The sequence below is a fragment of the Ornithodoros turicata genome, chromosome 9 (genome assembly GCF_037126465.1).
Source record: "Ornithodoros turicata isolate Travis chromosome 9, ASM3712646v1, whole genome shotgun sequence".
NCBI lineage: Eukaryota > Metazoa > Arthropoda > Arachnida > Ixodida > Argasidae > Ornithodoros > Ornithodoros turicata.
Genome location: NC_088209.1, coordinates 34,508,264 through 34,521,870, shown reverse-complemented (window position 1 = coordinate 34,521,870; position 13,607 = coordinate 34,508,264). Strand labels below are relative to the sequence as shown.

At 48.9% G+C, this 13,607-nt stretch overlaps 2 protein-coding genes across 2 annotated transcripts; both read left to right on the top strand.

The window, feature by feature from the left end:
• The first annotated feature begins 1,604 nt into the window (after window positions 1-1,604).
• LOC135367920 (uncharacterized) lies at window positions 1,605-6,650 on the top strand. Its single transcript, XM_064601017.1, has 4 exons — window positions 1,605-2,083; window positions 3,066-3,795; window positions 4,848-6,050; window positions 6,164-6,650. Exons 1-4 carry the CDS (start codon window positions 1,709-1,711, stop codon window positions 6,319-6,321), a joined length of 2,466 nt encoding a protein of 821 aa, XP_064457087.1. The 5' UTR covers window positions 1,605-1,708; the 3' UTR covers window positions 6,322-6,650.
• A 1,884-nt stretch (window positions 6,651-8,534) lies between these two features.
• Window positions 8,535-12,261, top strand: LOC135367918 (uncharacterized). Its single transcript, XM_064601016.1, has 4 exons — window positions 8,535-8,953; window positions 9,324-10,044; window positions 11,120-11,851; window positions 11,928-12,261. Exons 1-4 carry the CDS (start codon window positions 8,582-8,584, stop codon window positions 12,197-12,199), a joined length of 2,097 nt encoding a protein of 698 aa, XP_064457086.1. The 5' UTR covers window positions 8,535-8,581; the 3' UTR covers window positions 12,200-12,261.
• Window positions 12,262-13,607: the final 1,346 nt, after the last annotated feature.

Here is a 13,607-nt window from a genome sequence, read left to right as displayed (position 1 = left end):
GCTGTCCACTGTTTCTTGCAGCACATTTGGGCCGCGGCTACAAGCACATTAGCGCAGTCAGTATTTCCAAGTAGGGTGCCTCAATTCTAGCTCCATCTGCACATAGAGAGAGAGCTAGTATTGAGGAACCCTATTTCCAAATGCTGTGCAGCGACCCCTATAGGGTTGCTGAAGACCGGCACTAACTAACCGGCAGGGATGCTGTGCAATATTCGTTGGCCGGTGGACTGGCCAGGGATGGGAGTAACCTCTTCCACTTCACAAAAGTAGCGCATAAAGCCCATTAGCAATTGGCCACGGAACTAAAAGAATCACTGATGAGCGGTTATGAAACTATGGGCGCACTGATATGTAGGTGGCGTGTAAAAGAGTACTGGATATACAGATCTTTTACGGCAATAAAATTTCTGTGTGGCTATCGTGGCTAGATGGAGCCAGTGTTGTACCCGCTACCCGAAAAAGGTAGCGCAATACCGATACGCGCTACCTAAGCAAAAAGTAACGAAATCCCGATATCGTTACACGTACCTAAAAGTCGCGGAATACCGCTACGGTTACCCGTAAAAAGTAACGCGATACTTCATGCGCTACTTTTTAGGAAAGAAACAAACAGTATCGTTGATGACGTACTTCAAACGTCTTAAAATAATAAAATAAAACAATATCTCAAAATAATAAATCGACGTCCAATGGCGGTTACACGTAGGTTGCCTGAAGGCTAAAATTTTGAAAACCGTTTTTTTACAGATTTACTAAAGCCTACTCGGTATCCTGCATATCTTTTTCTCTTCCTCTAAAGCAAATAAAGCACAAAGCAAGTCTACCGATAAAAGGCTCAGCAGCTTTGTCACAAAAGGAACTCGGATTGCCCGGAACGAGAAGTTAGTAAACATACCATGGTGTGCTTTTTCAAATTGGACGTTGACTTCCTTGACGCACAAATAAAGCTTTCCCACCGAGGCGCATAGTAGACATCTGAACACCACGCTACTCTTTTGTACTGTAGCAAGCCATGGTCCCTCCGTTGCACCGGACAAGAAGGCAACTGTCAAGCACCTGAGCGTACGTGGTGCAATGTCATGTGGAATGTCGTGACTCATAGCTAGCGAGGACGGCTCCAGAATGGAGTGACTCATAGCTAGCGAGGACGGCTCCAGAATGGAGTGACGTCAGTTTGCAGACAACTCCGACAACGCACCAAATCTTCAAGAAGGTTCATCCCAAATAGGGAACACGTGGAGGACACATCCTCTTTGTAAGATAACGGCCTCTGTGCCCTCCTTTCGGCTATTTGCCCGGTCTTCCCAGAATGAGTTGTGATATCGGGCAGCTTGATCGAAGGCAGGCAGAGTGGAGGTTTGATGATAGGTCGAAGTCGAGTTGTCGCGAACCCCAGCTCGGAAAGTAGCGGTAGCGCTCAAAGATTGCGCTACCGCAAATTTGTAGCGGAAGTACTTCTTTCGTTACCAGTTTAAAAAAGTAGAGCGATCTCTACTCCGCTACCGAAAAAAGTAACGGATACGGTAGCGCCGTTACTAGTAGCGGCGCTACGTACAACACTGGATGGAGCCCACCGTATATTGGCGGATTTACCGAATTCTTTCAGCCCTAACGTCATTGTCAGCGAGCCAACGGCACGCTCACGGGTCCGAGCCAGCAGTCAGTCACAGAGCTCGCGACCACAGAACAATGACACAACGAACGGAGAATGGCTTCTTCTACTAAGGCCCCCCAGGCTGCACCCGTCATAACACGGTTGTCGTACGATGCACCTCCCGGAGGTTATAGCTCGTTTCTGAGTGGTACTGGGAAGTATTTTGCTGGCGGAGGCCAGCACACACCGGACAATGCTCGGGTCTTAGAAGCGTTAGCCGTTGATCCCTCATCGGCGACGCTTGAACTGGCCCTTGCGGACGAAGGCTATGGCAGCGTCAGCACTATTTCTACTATGTTTTGGGTAGCAGAAGCCTTTACAGTGATTGTCCTTCTGCTAGTCATACCCATCGTCTGCTTCATGTACCCGAAACGGAAAAAATGGGTGCTTCTGTTCCTTGGACTCACGACGGGCTTGTTCCTTTGTCTGGTAAGTCCAGCTAAAAACAGGTGTACGTTCTAAGTGTGCTGTGTCAGTAAACGTGGGAGCGCAAGGAAACTACCAGCATAATTAGCTCATACAGATGTATGCGTTTATAGAGATCTAAGTGCTAGTTTGAAATGGTAGTAAAGAACAAATGTTGGCCACGTGGTGCGCGCGTTCCCGTGGTAGCTGTGAAATGTCCTCTTGCGACACGTCGCCTTTCAGACTCGTCTGTGGAATGGAGTAGCCCACTCTAAGTACAATTCAGCTATACGGCATTCCCATCTTTTAAGCTGCACCCTTACAGGTATATATATATATATATTCAGGGGGAACGGTAGCCGAAGCTCTTTGGCTGCACGTAGCACAGGTCTACAAATCCCAAACGTCGCCACATCAGTACTGTGGAGAGCTGTTTCCGCCTTCTTGGGCCTCTTCAGCAGTGCGCAGGTGGTCAACGTTTGAGTGGGTGACGTCTGAGGGTCACGTGGATCACGCGACCTACTGTCGTGTATTTTTAAATACTGGTCATCCCTGGGATGCGTATGGATAAATGTCAAATGAGCTTATATCAACGTGAACCTGCATTCGAAGTTCTACAGCATAGACTTCTAGGAACAATCAGCACCGCGAATACACTCATCTGACAATGGCACCACGCGGCGAAAAGCTACGCCAGAGAAGTGCGGCGGAAGAGACCACGTGCGCTTCCGAGAACCAATAGCTATGACTCCACGTATGACGTCATCTTCCTCAAATCTAATTTCGCGATATTTTCGCATCTATAGGGAAACAATATTTTGGGAGAATACAATACCAGGCACGTCTATTGCATAAATGCGGTGGGATTCTGAAGGCATGAGCTTAAAAGAAGGCATCTGTAGTGGCCCCTGTGTGCGCAATCGTTTGGCACATGCAATACATAATACTGTGTCCTTTGCTCACTTACTCAATCTTTCATGTTGTCTTTTGTGTAAATTGTGTGTAGGGTGGCTTGCTGTTGCTCCTCATGGCTATGTTCGGCACACGCAGCAACATGGTTCGTACGCTGGACACGGAATTGCCCCAGACTTACTCTTGGCTGTTTCAAAACTTCCTGGCATACGTGCTACGTACTTCCAATGAACTCATCCACACGGAAGCAGCTCTTAACGCATCGGCTGCTACAGACATTCAAAACAGGATCCTCGGAGAAACTGCAGAGACGCAAGCAGCAATCAGTCTCGTTCAAGGCAATATCAGCAAGTTTGACGAGAAGTTCGACGTGTACGAGAATGTGCAATCGACGGTTGCGACCTGGTTCTTGTTGCCCACCGGCGTCCTAGCCTTAGTCATTACCATAACGCTCATCGTCTGTTTTGCTGGGTTCTACGGATTTGCCAGAGCGAACAGTGGAAAGCAGACTCTGTTGGGACCAGTCTTTCTGGTGACTGGCGTGCTCCTGCTCTCCTACAACCTGATAGCTCTGCCCTACCTCATCTACCTCCTACCGTGGTGCACGCTGGGACAAGGCAACGTGTGCGGTCCTTACGAAGACCGTAAATACGGGGTGCTCGATGACGGCATTCAGAAGTTGTGGCCGACACAGTCCAGAGCCGAGCCCTACAATCGCTTGGTGCCCAGCATCGTTTTGGAGAAGTGTGATAAACCGGGAAAGTCAGTGTTAGATTTGGCACCCGTCGACAAGACCAAGAAATCTGACTGGAACATCGAGTACGGTAAGTGAACTTTGGAAAGTCCAGGAGAGCTGAAGGAGACCATGCTGCATGTAGGAAGCGAACATTGAGTAGAAATTAGGGTTACAGTTAAGCACTAAGATGCATACTCAAAAGTAAGAGCGCAGGGCGCAACCCGCAAAAGAACTTCCCCGTGCTGCTTCTCTCGGCTCCCAGTCTACGACGTCACGTTCTCTGCCCAATGGAGAGGTGGCCCCGATCCCGCCAGCCAATAACAGTGCTCGATGGTCTGACGTACGTCACAAATACGTCAGAAGGAGCCGGGGGAGATCGCCGCTGCTGCGTGTACTCTTGCAAACAAATTTTTTCGGGGTATGCGCGAATATCTTGACAGTTCCTGAAGGTAGAAAGTCTAGCCAATCGGTGAGGACGCCTTAGGACGCCAGCAGCCTGTATTTGGACCAGAAACTGTTCTTTGTCCACCGTTGAACAGTCTCTGTTCCAAATATCGGCGGCTCTCGTCCTCAGGCCTGATAAGGCAGTATGTTCATATCATGCGAAGAAAAAAATATTGCGGTGCCTTCCACACTCTGAAAAAAAAGAAAAGAAAAAAAGTAGAATGGGGAGTAATCGCGGCGTCTAGTCCCCTAGACTGCAGTTACTCCCCATTTTAGACCCCTAACCCCGACATCTACTCCCCAGGACTGCAAATTGTCAACATATGTAAATATGTGCTCTTGGTCCATTCATGGCATGTACTCAGCCAACTTAGCAATTTTGTAGCAAAATTGTACCGTATGTATGCCGCAAGACTTTATATCACTCGATATATCACCGTTGACGGTTTGATTCGAAGTATTTTCGTGCATGCACACGAATTATGTACCCTGGACACTTAAAACAGAGCGTGAAATGCAGTCTTTACTCTGACATTCATTTAGTCCCGAAAGGGACTATTTTTTGTGCAATGCACTTAGTGCCCAAAAGGAGTAAAATTACTCCTTGTTTTCTTAGTGCAAGATCAGCCAATATGATAACCAATAGGCCAAAGAGCAGATTTTGCGGTGCTTTAATGCTACTATTAAATTTTTCAGCCGTTCCGCCACCTCAAAAAGCGCCAGATCCAGCAGCCGCAGCCAACGCCAGCGCACCAGCCGTCGGTGACTGTTCAGTGGTAGAGAATATGATTACTGCTGGCATGACTGCGCTCTGCCCCCTGTTCGTTGATGACCTCGTTGGCTACTGGGCTGCCCATTTTTACGCAGTCTTCGTCGCTTTCGTCGCCGCCGTTCTCTGCTTCATAATGGCTATTAAGTTTATGGCTTCGACGAAGAAACAAAAGCGGAAGAGAAAACGGGGCCGCTACGACGAGGAAGACGGCGACGATTTTGAAAAATTTGACGACGCTTACCCGCCAGGTGATATCTCCCACTACGACTACAGCATTCACGATTATAGCAGACACGAAACACCCGAAGACGGCTCATCGAGAAGGGGAAAGAAGATAGCACAAGGGTTTTGGGGACCGTATGAAGTTGACGATGACGGTGCTGCGGATGGTGCAGAAGAAAGCCCCAGAAGTAGGCGGCGAAAGCGAAAGAAGAGACGAGGATACTGGGACGATGACGACGGTGAGGGAGAACTTGAAGAGAGCACCAAGAGAAGGCGAAGGAGACGAGGGTTCTGGGATGACGGCGACGATGATCTCACTTCTCCACTTGTGAACAGCATGTACGTCTCCAGCGTGGAAGGGAGGAGACCAAAGTCTAGAAGAAGGCGAAGAAAGAGGAAAAAGAAGAGGAGGAAGAAGAGGAAGAAGGGCCGAAAAGGTCGGAAGCGTCGTCGCAAACGTAAGAAGTCAAAACGTAAACGTAAACGTCCTGCTGCTTCTCCAACTTCTCCAAAACAGCCCCCACCACAGCTTCCAAAATCTCCCACAAAAGAATCCATTGCAAAGGTTCCTCCTCCTCCACCAACTGAGCCTAAGCCTCCTGCACCTCAGCCTCCTGCGGAACCTCGGATTATCTCTAAAACATCGATTTCTAGTCAGACAAGAGTTGTGCCGGTACCAGTGCCGATACCAATTCCTATTCCGGTTCACAATAAGAGTGCTCCCTCGCGTTCTACCATCATCCTCAGCAGCCGAGAGCGAAAGGCCCCATCACCCCCGTCTCAGTCGTCGTCATCGTTACCTCCACTACCATCGATGATGTATCCGCCCCTTCCGCCACCGATATATCCCATCGTGCCCCCGTCGCCTTATCCATTTCTACTGCAGCAGAATGCATACATGCCAGGTATGTGTCTCGCACTCGTCAGTACATCTGTTGCATGGTGCGTGGGTTGGAAGTGTATGGATTATTCACTGACTCTGACGTCTCTTGAATTAAAATCTGGTTTATTCTGGTAGGTCGTACTGGCATCCCAGGAATGATGGGTGCGGTGCCCCAGCCGATGGCTTCCAGATACCCGTCACCATATCCCATCCGCTACCCAGGTGTGTCACCATACAGCGCGTATCCATGGAGTTATGCGGCGGCCTCCTATCCACGTGGTAGCAGACCGTAGAGACACCCGCCGACCTGCTGGCTGGATACAACGTCCACTCGTCAAATGTCGTTTTCGCCGGCAACAACAGTGGAACGCGCCTTTTGTGCAAAAAATACTTCGTCTCACCCTGGAACGTTGCATAGTTTTGAACGGATGTCATAAAGATACAAAGTCTCGGTATGTTAGCAGCCGTGTGTAAAATGTATGTGAGAACGCGAATCTCGGGTAACGGTTTTTTAAATACTGTTCTATAGTGTAAAGAGTTTCGGCTCAGTATGTCTAATGCAAGAAAGCGAAATTCATGTACACTAGACTATACCCTTGGTAAATGGGAAGTTTCGGAGCAATATCTTTGGACTTTTTGTCCTTGTTATCCTTGTTTGTTGTTCTCTAGGGGATTGCGTTTAGAATGTCATTTGCAGCGTTCATGATATTCATCGCTGCATGAAGACCATAGAAATAGATGCCAAGAAATAGATTCACCAGGGTGTAAGGCGACACGGCAATCTACCTTTTGTTGCCATATAACAGTGGTGGTTTTACTCACCATCCGCATGTGCGACGTGCCTGAAACTGATTGCTGGTTCCAGGTCAAGTAGGCATACTTTAGGTCTAGGAGACATGAGCATGGTCAGAAGGTCATTGAGAACGAGGAAACTATTTGTTCGATGACCAAATCCAGCTCACAAACGCTTTTTCCTAAAAGCACTGCTGTTCCACCCTCGCCATGTTTTTACTGAATTACCACGAGCAATTGGGTAAAGCATCACGTGGAAACACAGTAACCTGGAAACACCCTAACGAAGCCCCTATACAAGGGAACGTGAAAGAGGAAGGTATACATCACAGCGAGGCATGGTAAGGTATATAGCTCTGGGTGTAGCTGGTTATCGGGACCACTGACTTTCGAAAATGAGTGAAAGCGTCTGGAAGACCTACAAGTGAAAGGTCATATACCGAATCTCAAAATATAAGAGCCATCTGAAGCACTTCTACAGCGGGAGAAACACGGCCATGCTAACAGAACGCATTCGGAGGTTGAAATCTTGTGAAAGGTAGGAGCGCTGGGTAGGTTAGCGAACTTTAGTTAGGTTAAGTCAGGCCATGTTGGTACTCCCCCTCCCCCCCCCCCCCCCCGCCCGCGGCTTGATGGGGTGTTGCAAAAAAAAGTTAGGGGGGCGTCTGGATAAACTACTGCTCCAGGAGTTGCGGGCATCAGACTGTGCCGTCGAAGTTACAAATAATTAAATGTCAATTATATACCGGAAGTGTATACCGGAAGTCAAGTTTATACCGGAAGTTGACAACCGGAAGTCTGGATTCGTCCGGAAAAGGGGCTTAATGCTAACGCATTTCTCTCGCATTTACCGCTAAATCGCACCGAATGCTCCACTGTGGTTTATGCTTGCCCCCCACCATAGCTGTTTGATATTGTGCCTTTGCGATGGATGGGAGCTATTTTTTCATTAGCACCGTTATCATCATTTGGGGCAGATCATAGGGGGAAAGTCGCGTTGACCCGTGGAAGCATCATTTAACTTGACGTAACATCTTCAGTTCTGCCTCGACATGTCACTTGTACCCTCGCACACACTGTATGTGTACTCTGTGCACTGTATATTTGCCTTCTAATAGTGGCCATATGGCGCCATAGTGGCCAGAAGGTGTGAGAAGACGAGGAAAAGAAGATAAAGCTCGTTCTCAAGTGTAAGTATGGCGTATGGCTATGGCTAATGGCCATTCTCCATGGGAGGAAGAAGAAGTATCGTTCACTGCGCGCCTTTGCCCCTCCTTCACTCATGAGACACATAACTCACTTGGCACTCACTCACATATAACTGCCCTGGGTTCCCGATCACGCTGGCATTCCCGCAAATATAACTGCCGGGTAGTTTCGATAACCACCCATTGGATGAGACCACTGATCACTGTCGTCCTCGTCTGCCCTCGCTGTTCATCTTGCCGTGGCAGCTTCTTGGCCCCTTTCGTGCGAAAGGCACTCTCCACGCGGTTCCTGCCATCCTCTGGCATAGTCGCCCCTACAGGGCGCTGCGTATCTCACACCATCCTTTCCTCGGTCATTTCCTACTCAGCGTTTTTCATATTCTGCTACTAATAAGGATCCCACTACTATATCTGCTACCATATTCTCGTGATTAAATCACAGTGTTCGGTTGCCAATGAGCTATGCGCCACTGTTTTGAAGAAGGAGAAGAAGATCACGGCCTCCTTTTGTGGATCACAACATGGCAGACAGGCATGAGACATCGAACGCGGAATGTCGAGTACACCAGCTGTGCCTTCGAGAAGTGCCATTACCCGACTAACTTTCGATGTTTCTCCTGGAGGATACAGCCCCTTTCTGAGCAACACTGGAAAGTCTATCGTGGAAAAAGTCACCCTTCTACCGGAGAATGCTCGTATCCTAGAGGTGTTAGCTACCGATCCGTCACTGGCGACGCTAGAAGTGGCCCTGGAGGACGAAGGCAATGCAAAAGTCAGCCACATGACACAAACGCTCTGGGTAGCGGAAGCCTTCAGTCTAATAGTCCTCATTCTGGGTACAGTCATAGTCTGCTGCGTGCAACGAAAACTGTCCAATTGGATGGGTCTTTTCCTGGGACTCGCAACTTTCTTGTTCATTTGTCTGGTAGGTTATGATCTGACTCAGCCATGACGGGTAGGTGATTTGATTCTCCACAGTGGTACCGCAATGCAATAGTATACCAAACCGCAAAGACCCTTAGGGGCATATCTCCTTACAGATAACAGACCATCGTCCAGGGGTACACGGGGTACAGGGGACTCGGAATGGCGTAGTTCGTTGGAAGTAAATTGAAGGGCCGATAATTATCAGAAATCGATCGAGCAGTTTCGCGATAATTAATTGCCTACTTGTGTGTCTCAAATTGCTAATCTCCTCAGATCATCAGTGACAAAACAAAAGTATAACGAGGCGTCATGTCGAACTTCGCATGTTATTCCGGCCAATTCTTGTACTAACTGTTCACTATTTGCAGTCTGGCCTGCTGATGCTTCTCATCTCGATGTTTGGCACCCGCAGTAATATGGTTCGCACTCTAGAAGCAGAGCTACCTCAGACTTACTCGTGGATCTTTGAAACGTTGCTCGCCTACGTCGTCCGCACTTCGCGCGAACTTATCCACGAGGAAACTGCTCATAACCAGGCATCTGCAAAAGACATCGAGAAGAGGGTTCTCGACGAGATGGGAAGGACAGAGAGCGCCATCAACCTCGTGCGGGGAAATCTCAGCGTGTTCGACGAGCGCTTCGACGTCTACGAGACGGTCAAATCCACGATTGAATCTTCGCTACTAATTCCATCCGCTATCCTCGCCATCGTCGTCACGGTAGCGGTTATCGTCTGCTTTGCTGGGTTGTACAACATCGGCAGCGTGAAAGCTGGCAGACGGACCATGTTGGGACCTGCCTTTCTGGTGGCGGGCGTGCTACTGCTGGTCTACAATCTTCTGGCGTTTCCCTTCCTCATCCATCTCTTTCCGTCCTGTGTCCTAGGGCAGGGCTGCGTCTGTGGTCCGTACGAAGCTGGGACGTACGCGTTGCTTGACGACGGTATTGAAAAGCTGTGGCCGACGGCGTCCAGGGAAGCACCGTACGGTCGCTTGGTTCCCAGCGTTGTACTGCAGCAATGTGAAAAACCGGGGAAGTCCGTGGTGGATTTAGTTCCAGCGAAGAAGAAAAAGTCGGACTGGCACTATGGTGAGTAACTGCATAGTAATAGTCACTGCGATTTATGCACGCGTTTCATCCCGGTAACGTTAGGAGTCATATTTTGTGCAATGAAAAGCCTATAGCAACCGTTGTCTGAGGCTAAGCAGTACACTAGTGGTAGACTTCGTACAGTGTTGGACAAAGGCTTACGGAACACGCTCGCTCCCGGCACATTCTTTCCTCACAGTGGCTAGCAGCGAATGGGACCGCGGACGTAGAGACATATGTGCCTAGGTGACCCAGTCGCCTGTTTGCAAGTCCATACGGCACCATTCGCTACTTACTATCGTGTCACTCTGAGGAGGGTGTTGCGGAAATATTCTTGTTGTAGTTTTTGAAGTAACCGCGAGAAATAGAAGTGAACGAAAAACGACGATGGCGCTTTGTATAATGAACTGACGCATATGTTTGAGTGCCCTTCGAGAATGATATGCTTATAGTAGTTGGACAGACATGTTGGAATAAAGTAGTGTGCTTGGACTTGATCATCTTTGCTTCTGCATATACGATTTCAATGGTACTCGAGAACCCACCCAGCACGAGCCGTCCACTTCGAGCGACTCTATCGACTCGCAACAAAGGAACGCGCCGGAGAGTGTTCCGTGAACTTTCGTCCAGCACTGTACCTGTAGCTACTTCTAGGGAACGATACATGTCTGCGTTTACACATTCTGTAAATGAGGTTTTCGAATGAGAGGTTGCCAAACGCAAAGAACCGACTGAAGTCGCAAGTTCTTATACCATCGTAACTGAAAGTATCCGCCCATGAGCTGCCGGGACACCATCGTATCTGCTAAGGACATTCGGAAACACGTAAACGCTTAACCAGTAGTCATGATCGTGTTCCGTCTTTCGGAATGTGGATCAGAATTAATGAGAGGTGAAATTGAAACGAAATAAAACGAAAAGTAGCGATGTATCGGAACCCGCCAGTGGTGGCTACACAGACCATCCGTTCCTTCGGTGAAATTAACCGAAACCACTGGCAAAGTCCAACTCCCCTTTACTCTGGTGAAACATGTTGAGAGGTCGACTAACACTTTTGCCTCTGACCCCACTCAAGCCGCAGCCAGAGCAGAATATCAGAAGGCAACAAGCAGCAACGCCAGCGGAACCACCATTGGGGATTGCTCTGTAGTGCAAAACATCATCACTGCCGGAATGACTGCCCTTTGCCCCATGTTCGTCGATGATCTCTTGGGCTACTGGGCCTCCCACCTCTTTGCTGTCGTCATAGCCTTCATAGCAGCCATTCTATGCTTCATAATGGCTGCCAAGTTCATGGTCACCCCGAAGAAGCGAAGGCGAAAAAAGAAAGAAAGGCGAAAGAGACGTCGCAAGAAACGGAGACGCAAACGGTCACCATCCAAACACTCACCTCCTCCTGAACCGCTCGCCTCACCACCTTCCAAGGAGAAACCATCTCCGCCGCCGACACCGCCGACACCAGCCCCCGCGCCCAAAACTACGACGTCTCGGGAGACCTTGATCTCTAGAAGGAGTACAATCCACATACCGATTCCACTGCCAGTTCCCGTTTTCGTCGAAAGCAGTTCGTCTTCGTCGCGTTCTACTATCATTCTGGCTGCCAGGAAAGAGAAGTCTGACCCACCATCGCCGCCTCGAAAGATTCACGTGACATCTCCGTCACCACCGCCGCCACCTCCCATGCTGCCTCGGCAACCGATCGTGGCGTACCCGCCAGTTCCGCCCCCATTTCACCCTTATTACCCATTCCAATATCAACAACCACATCCACAAGCAGCTCCAACTCGCATGACACCGTGGCTTTCGGGTAAGTAGAAATATTTCGAGTTCCGAACCTAAACACCTTAGACATCGTCCTTCCTTTCTTCCTTGCTCACTGACAGGTATGACAGACAACCAACAGTCTGCGTTGCCGTACTTGAACCTTACCCATCACGGGCCTGCTGGATACGCAACAACATCTACTTATCAGTCACCATACACACATCAGTACCAGGGGGAGTCGATCCGCTGCACCTGCCCGCAACCTGCGCAGCCCCTCACGAACCCGACAGCCGCGATGCCATCGGCAAGCCGGCAGACACTGAGACGCACTATCTCCCGTCTGGTGCAGCGAATGCGTTTCACCAACACAGAACGAATACTCGAGCCCTAGTAATTGGCGCCTGTTTCAAGAATATTGTGAACTGATGTACTAAATATGAGCAATAATTCGAGTCATTATGCACTGTATGTACAGCATGCTTTCCCTCTATTAGTTGAGCATCCCAAACTGTGTGTCTGTCAGCCCAACGTCAGTATATCATCTCTATTAGACCGCGACGCTCTGGCCTGCCGCTTGATAAACACTGCGACATACAGCTCGGAAAACGCCCAATTACCACGAATGGGCACTTGTTCGCTGACTCCTACTGAAAGAAAAGTAGGACCGAAAGTAGGAACTCGTCTATTGGTGGCGCTGTCGAACACTATGACGTCATTTGTTTACAAACAGGGAGAGGTCTATTCATTCACGAAGGTCACGGGTGACTTCCTCGTATTAGTCGCACACAAGCTCACGTTCTTTGGTCACTTTCGCGTTCCCAGTCCACCGCGGAAACAAAAAAAAAAGGGCTTCTTCAACAGAGCTGCATCGTCTGAAAGTCAATGTCATAACCCTGTGCGGAATGAGGTTTGTTATTACAACTTAGTTCGTGTTCGACGTATAAAGAAACTCTTGCCCCTCAGGCTATATAGAAGATGGCAGAGCTCGTTAGCCATCCTTAGAAAGAGCAGAGCGATGTCGTACAACTAATAACATGTAATTACATAAAAATCTAACAATATGAAAGGACGCATTTAAACGTGGTTTTCTTGCGACTGATTTTTTGCTGTAGTAGTTCCAGTCTACCAAGTTGGCGGCGCTGCTATACCATCTGACGTCATTCGTTTGTAAGCAGGGAAAGGTCTCGAGCAACTCGAAAGGTGGCCGACTCTTGGTGGGCGAAGATGCCGCGGCGAAGCCCTCGTGACGTCATCCCCGTGGCAGCGACTCCCCTTCTAAAATTCGAGGATTCGCAACGGTAGAGGTGATCGAGAGTAGACTCTCCCAGCGACTCTCTTCTCGATGCGGGTAACTGGAGTAAATGACGTGCGATGACTCTCATACGTCACGACTCTGACTCGCGGGTCGCGCGAGTTGAATAAACGATCACAAGCAAAGCAGAATAATAAAAAATAAAAATAAAAGAAGAAGAGTCTAGAAGGCAGAATGTACATGCCGCCCATACTGAGCAGACAGACCTAACCCTCTTCCAACCAAAACATCACTTCCCCCCAATTAGGAGGAGCAAAAACCTCAACCTGTCAATCAAGCTTGAGCGCTTGTCATTGGTTGCGGTTTTCTGTGGGTGCCACCATGGTACCAAAAGTTCCCATCACAGAGGTGTTCCATTGGAAAGGCGAACCGGGGATTTCGGGGCAAACAATTTTCACAAACTACTAAAATTTATTTCTGTGAGTATAATCACCTTGTAACTATATACTACAAAATCAGCTTTAACTTTCGCTCCGCCATCATTCGT

What these genes read in the sequence shown, in the direction of transcription:
- LOC135367918 (XM_064601016.1), top strand. Translation starts at nt 8,582, where the DNA reads ATGTCGAGTACACCAGCTGTGCCTTCGAGAAGTGCCATTACCCGACTA. An exon ending in CTTTCTTGTTCATTTGTCTG is followed by an intron (nt 8,954 to 9,323) that starts GTAGGTTATGAT and finishes CACTATTTGCAG; the next exon opens with TCTGGCCTGCTGATGCTTCT. An exon ending in AAAGTCGGACTGGCACTATG is followed by an intron (nt 10,045 to 11,119) that starts GTGAGTAACTGC and finishes ACCCCACTCAAG; the next exon opens with CCGCAGCCAGAGCAGAATAT.
- LOC135367920 (XM_064601017.1), top strand. Translation starts at nt 1,709, where the DNA reads ATGGCTTCTTCTACTAAGGCCCCCCAGGCTGCACCCGTCATAACACGG. An exon ending in CGGGCTTGTTCCTTTGTCTG is followed by an intron (nt 2,084 to 3,065) that starts GTAAGTCCAGCT and finishes AATTGTGTGTAG; the next exon opens with GGTGGCTTGCTGTTGCTCCT. An exon ending in GCAGAATGCATACATGCCAG is followed by an intron (nt 6,051 to 6,163) that starts GTATGTGTCTCG and finishes TTATTCTGGTAG; the next exon opens with GTCGTACTGGCATCCCAGGA.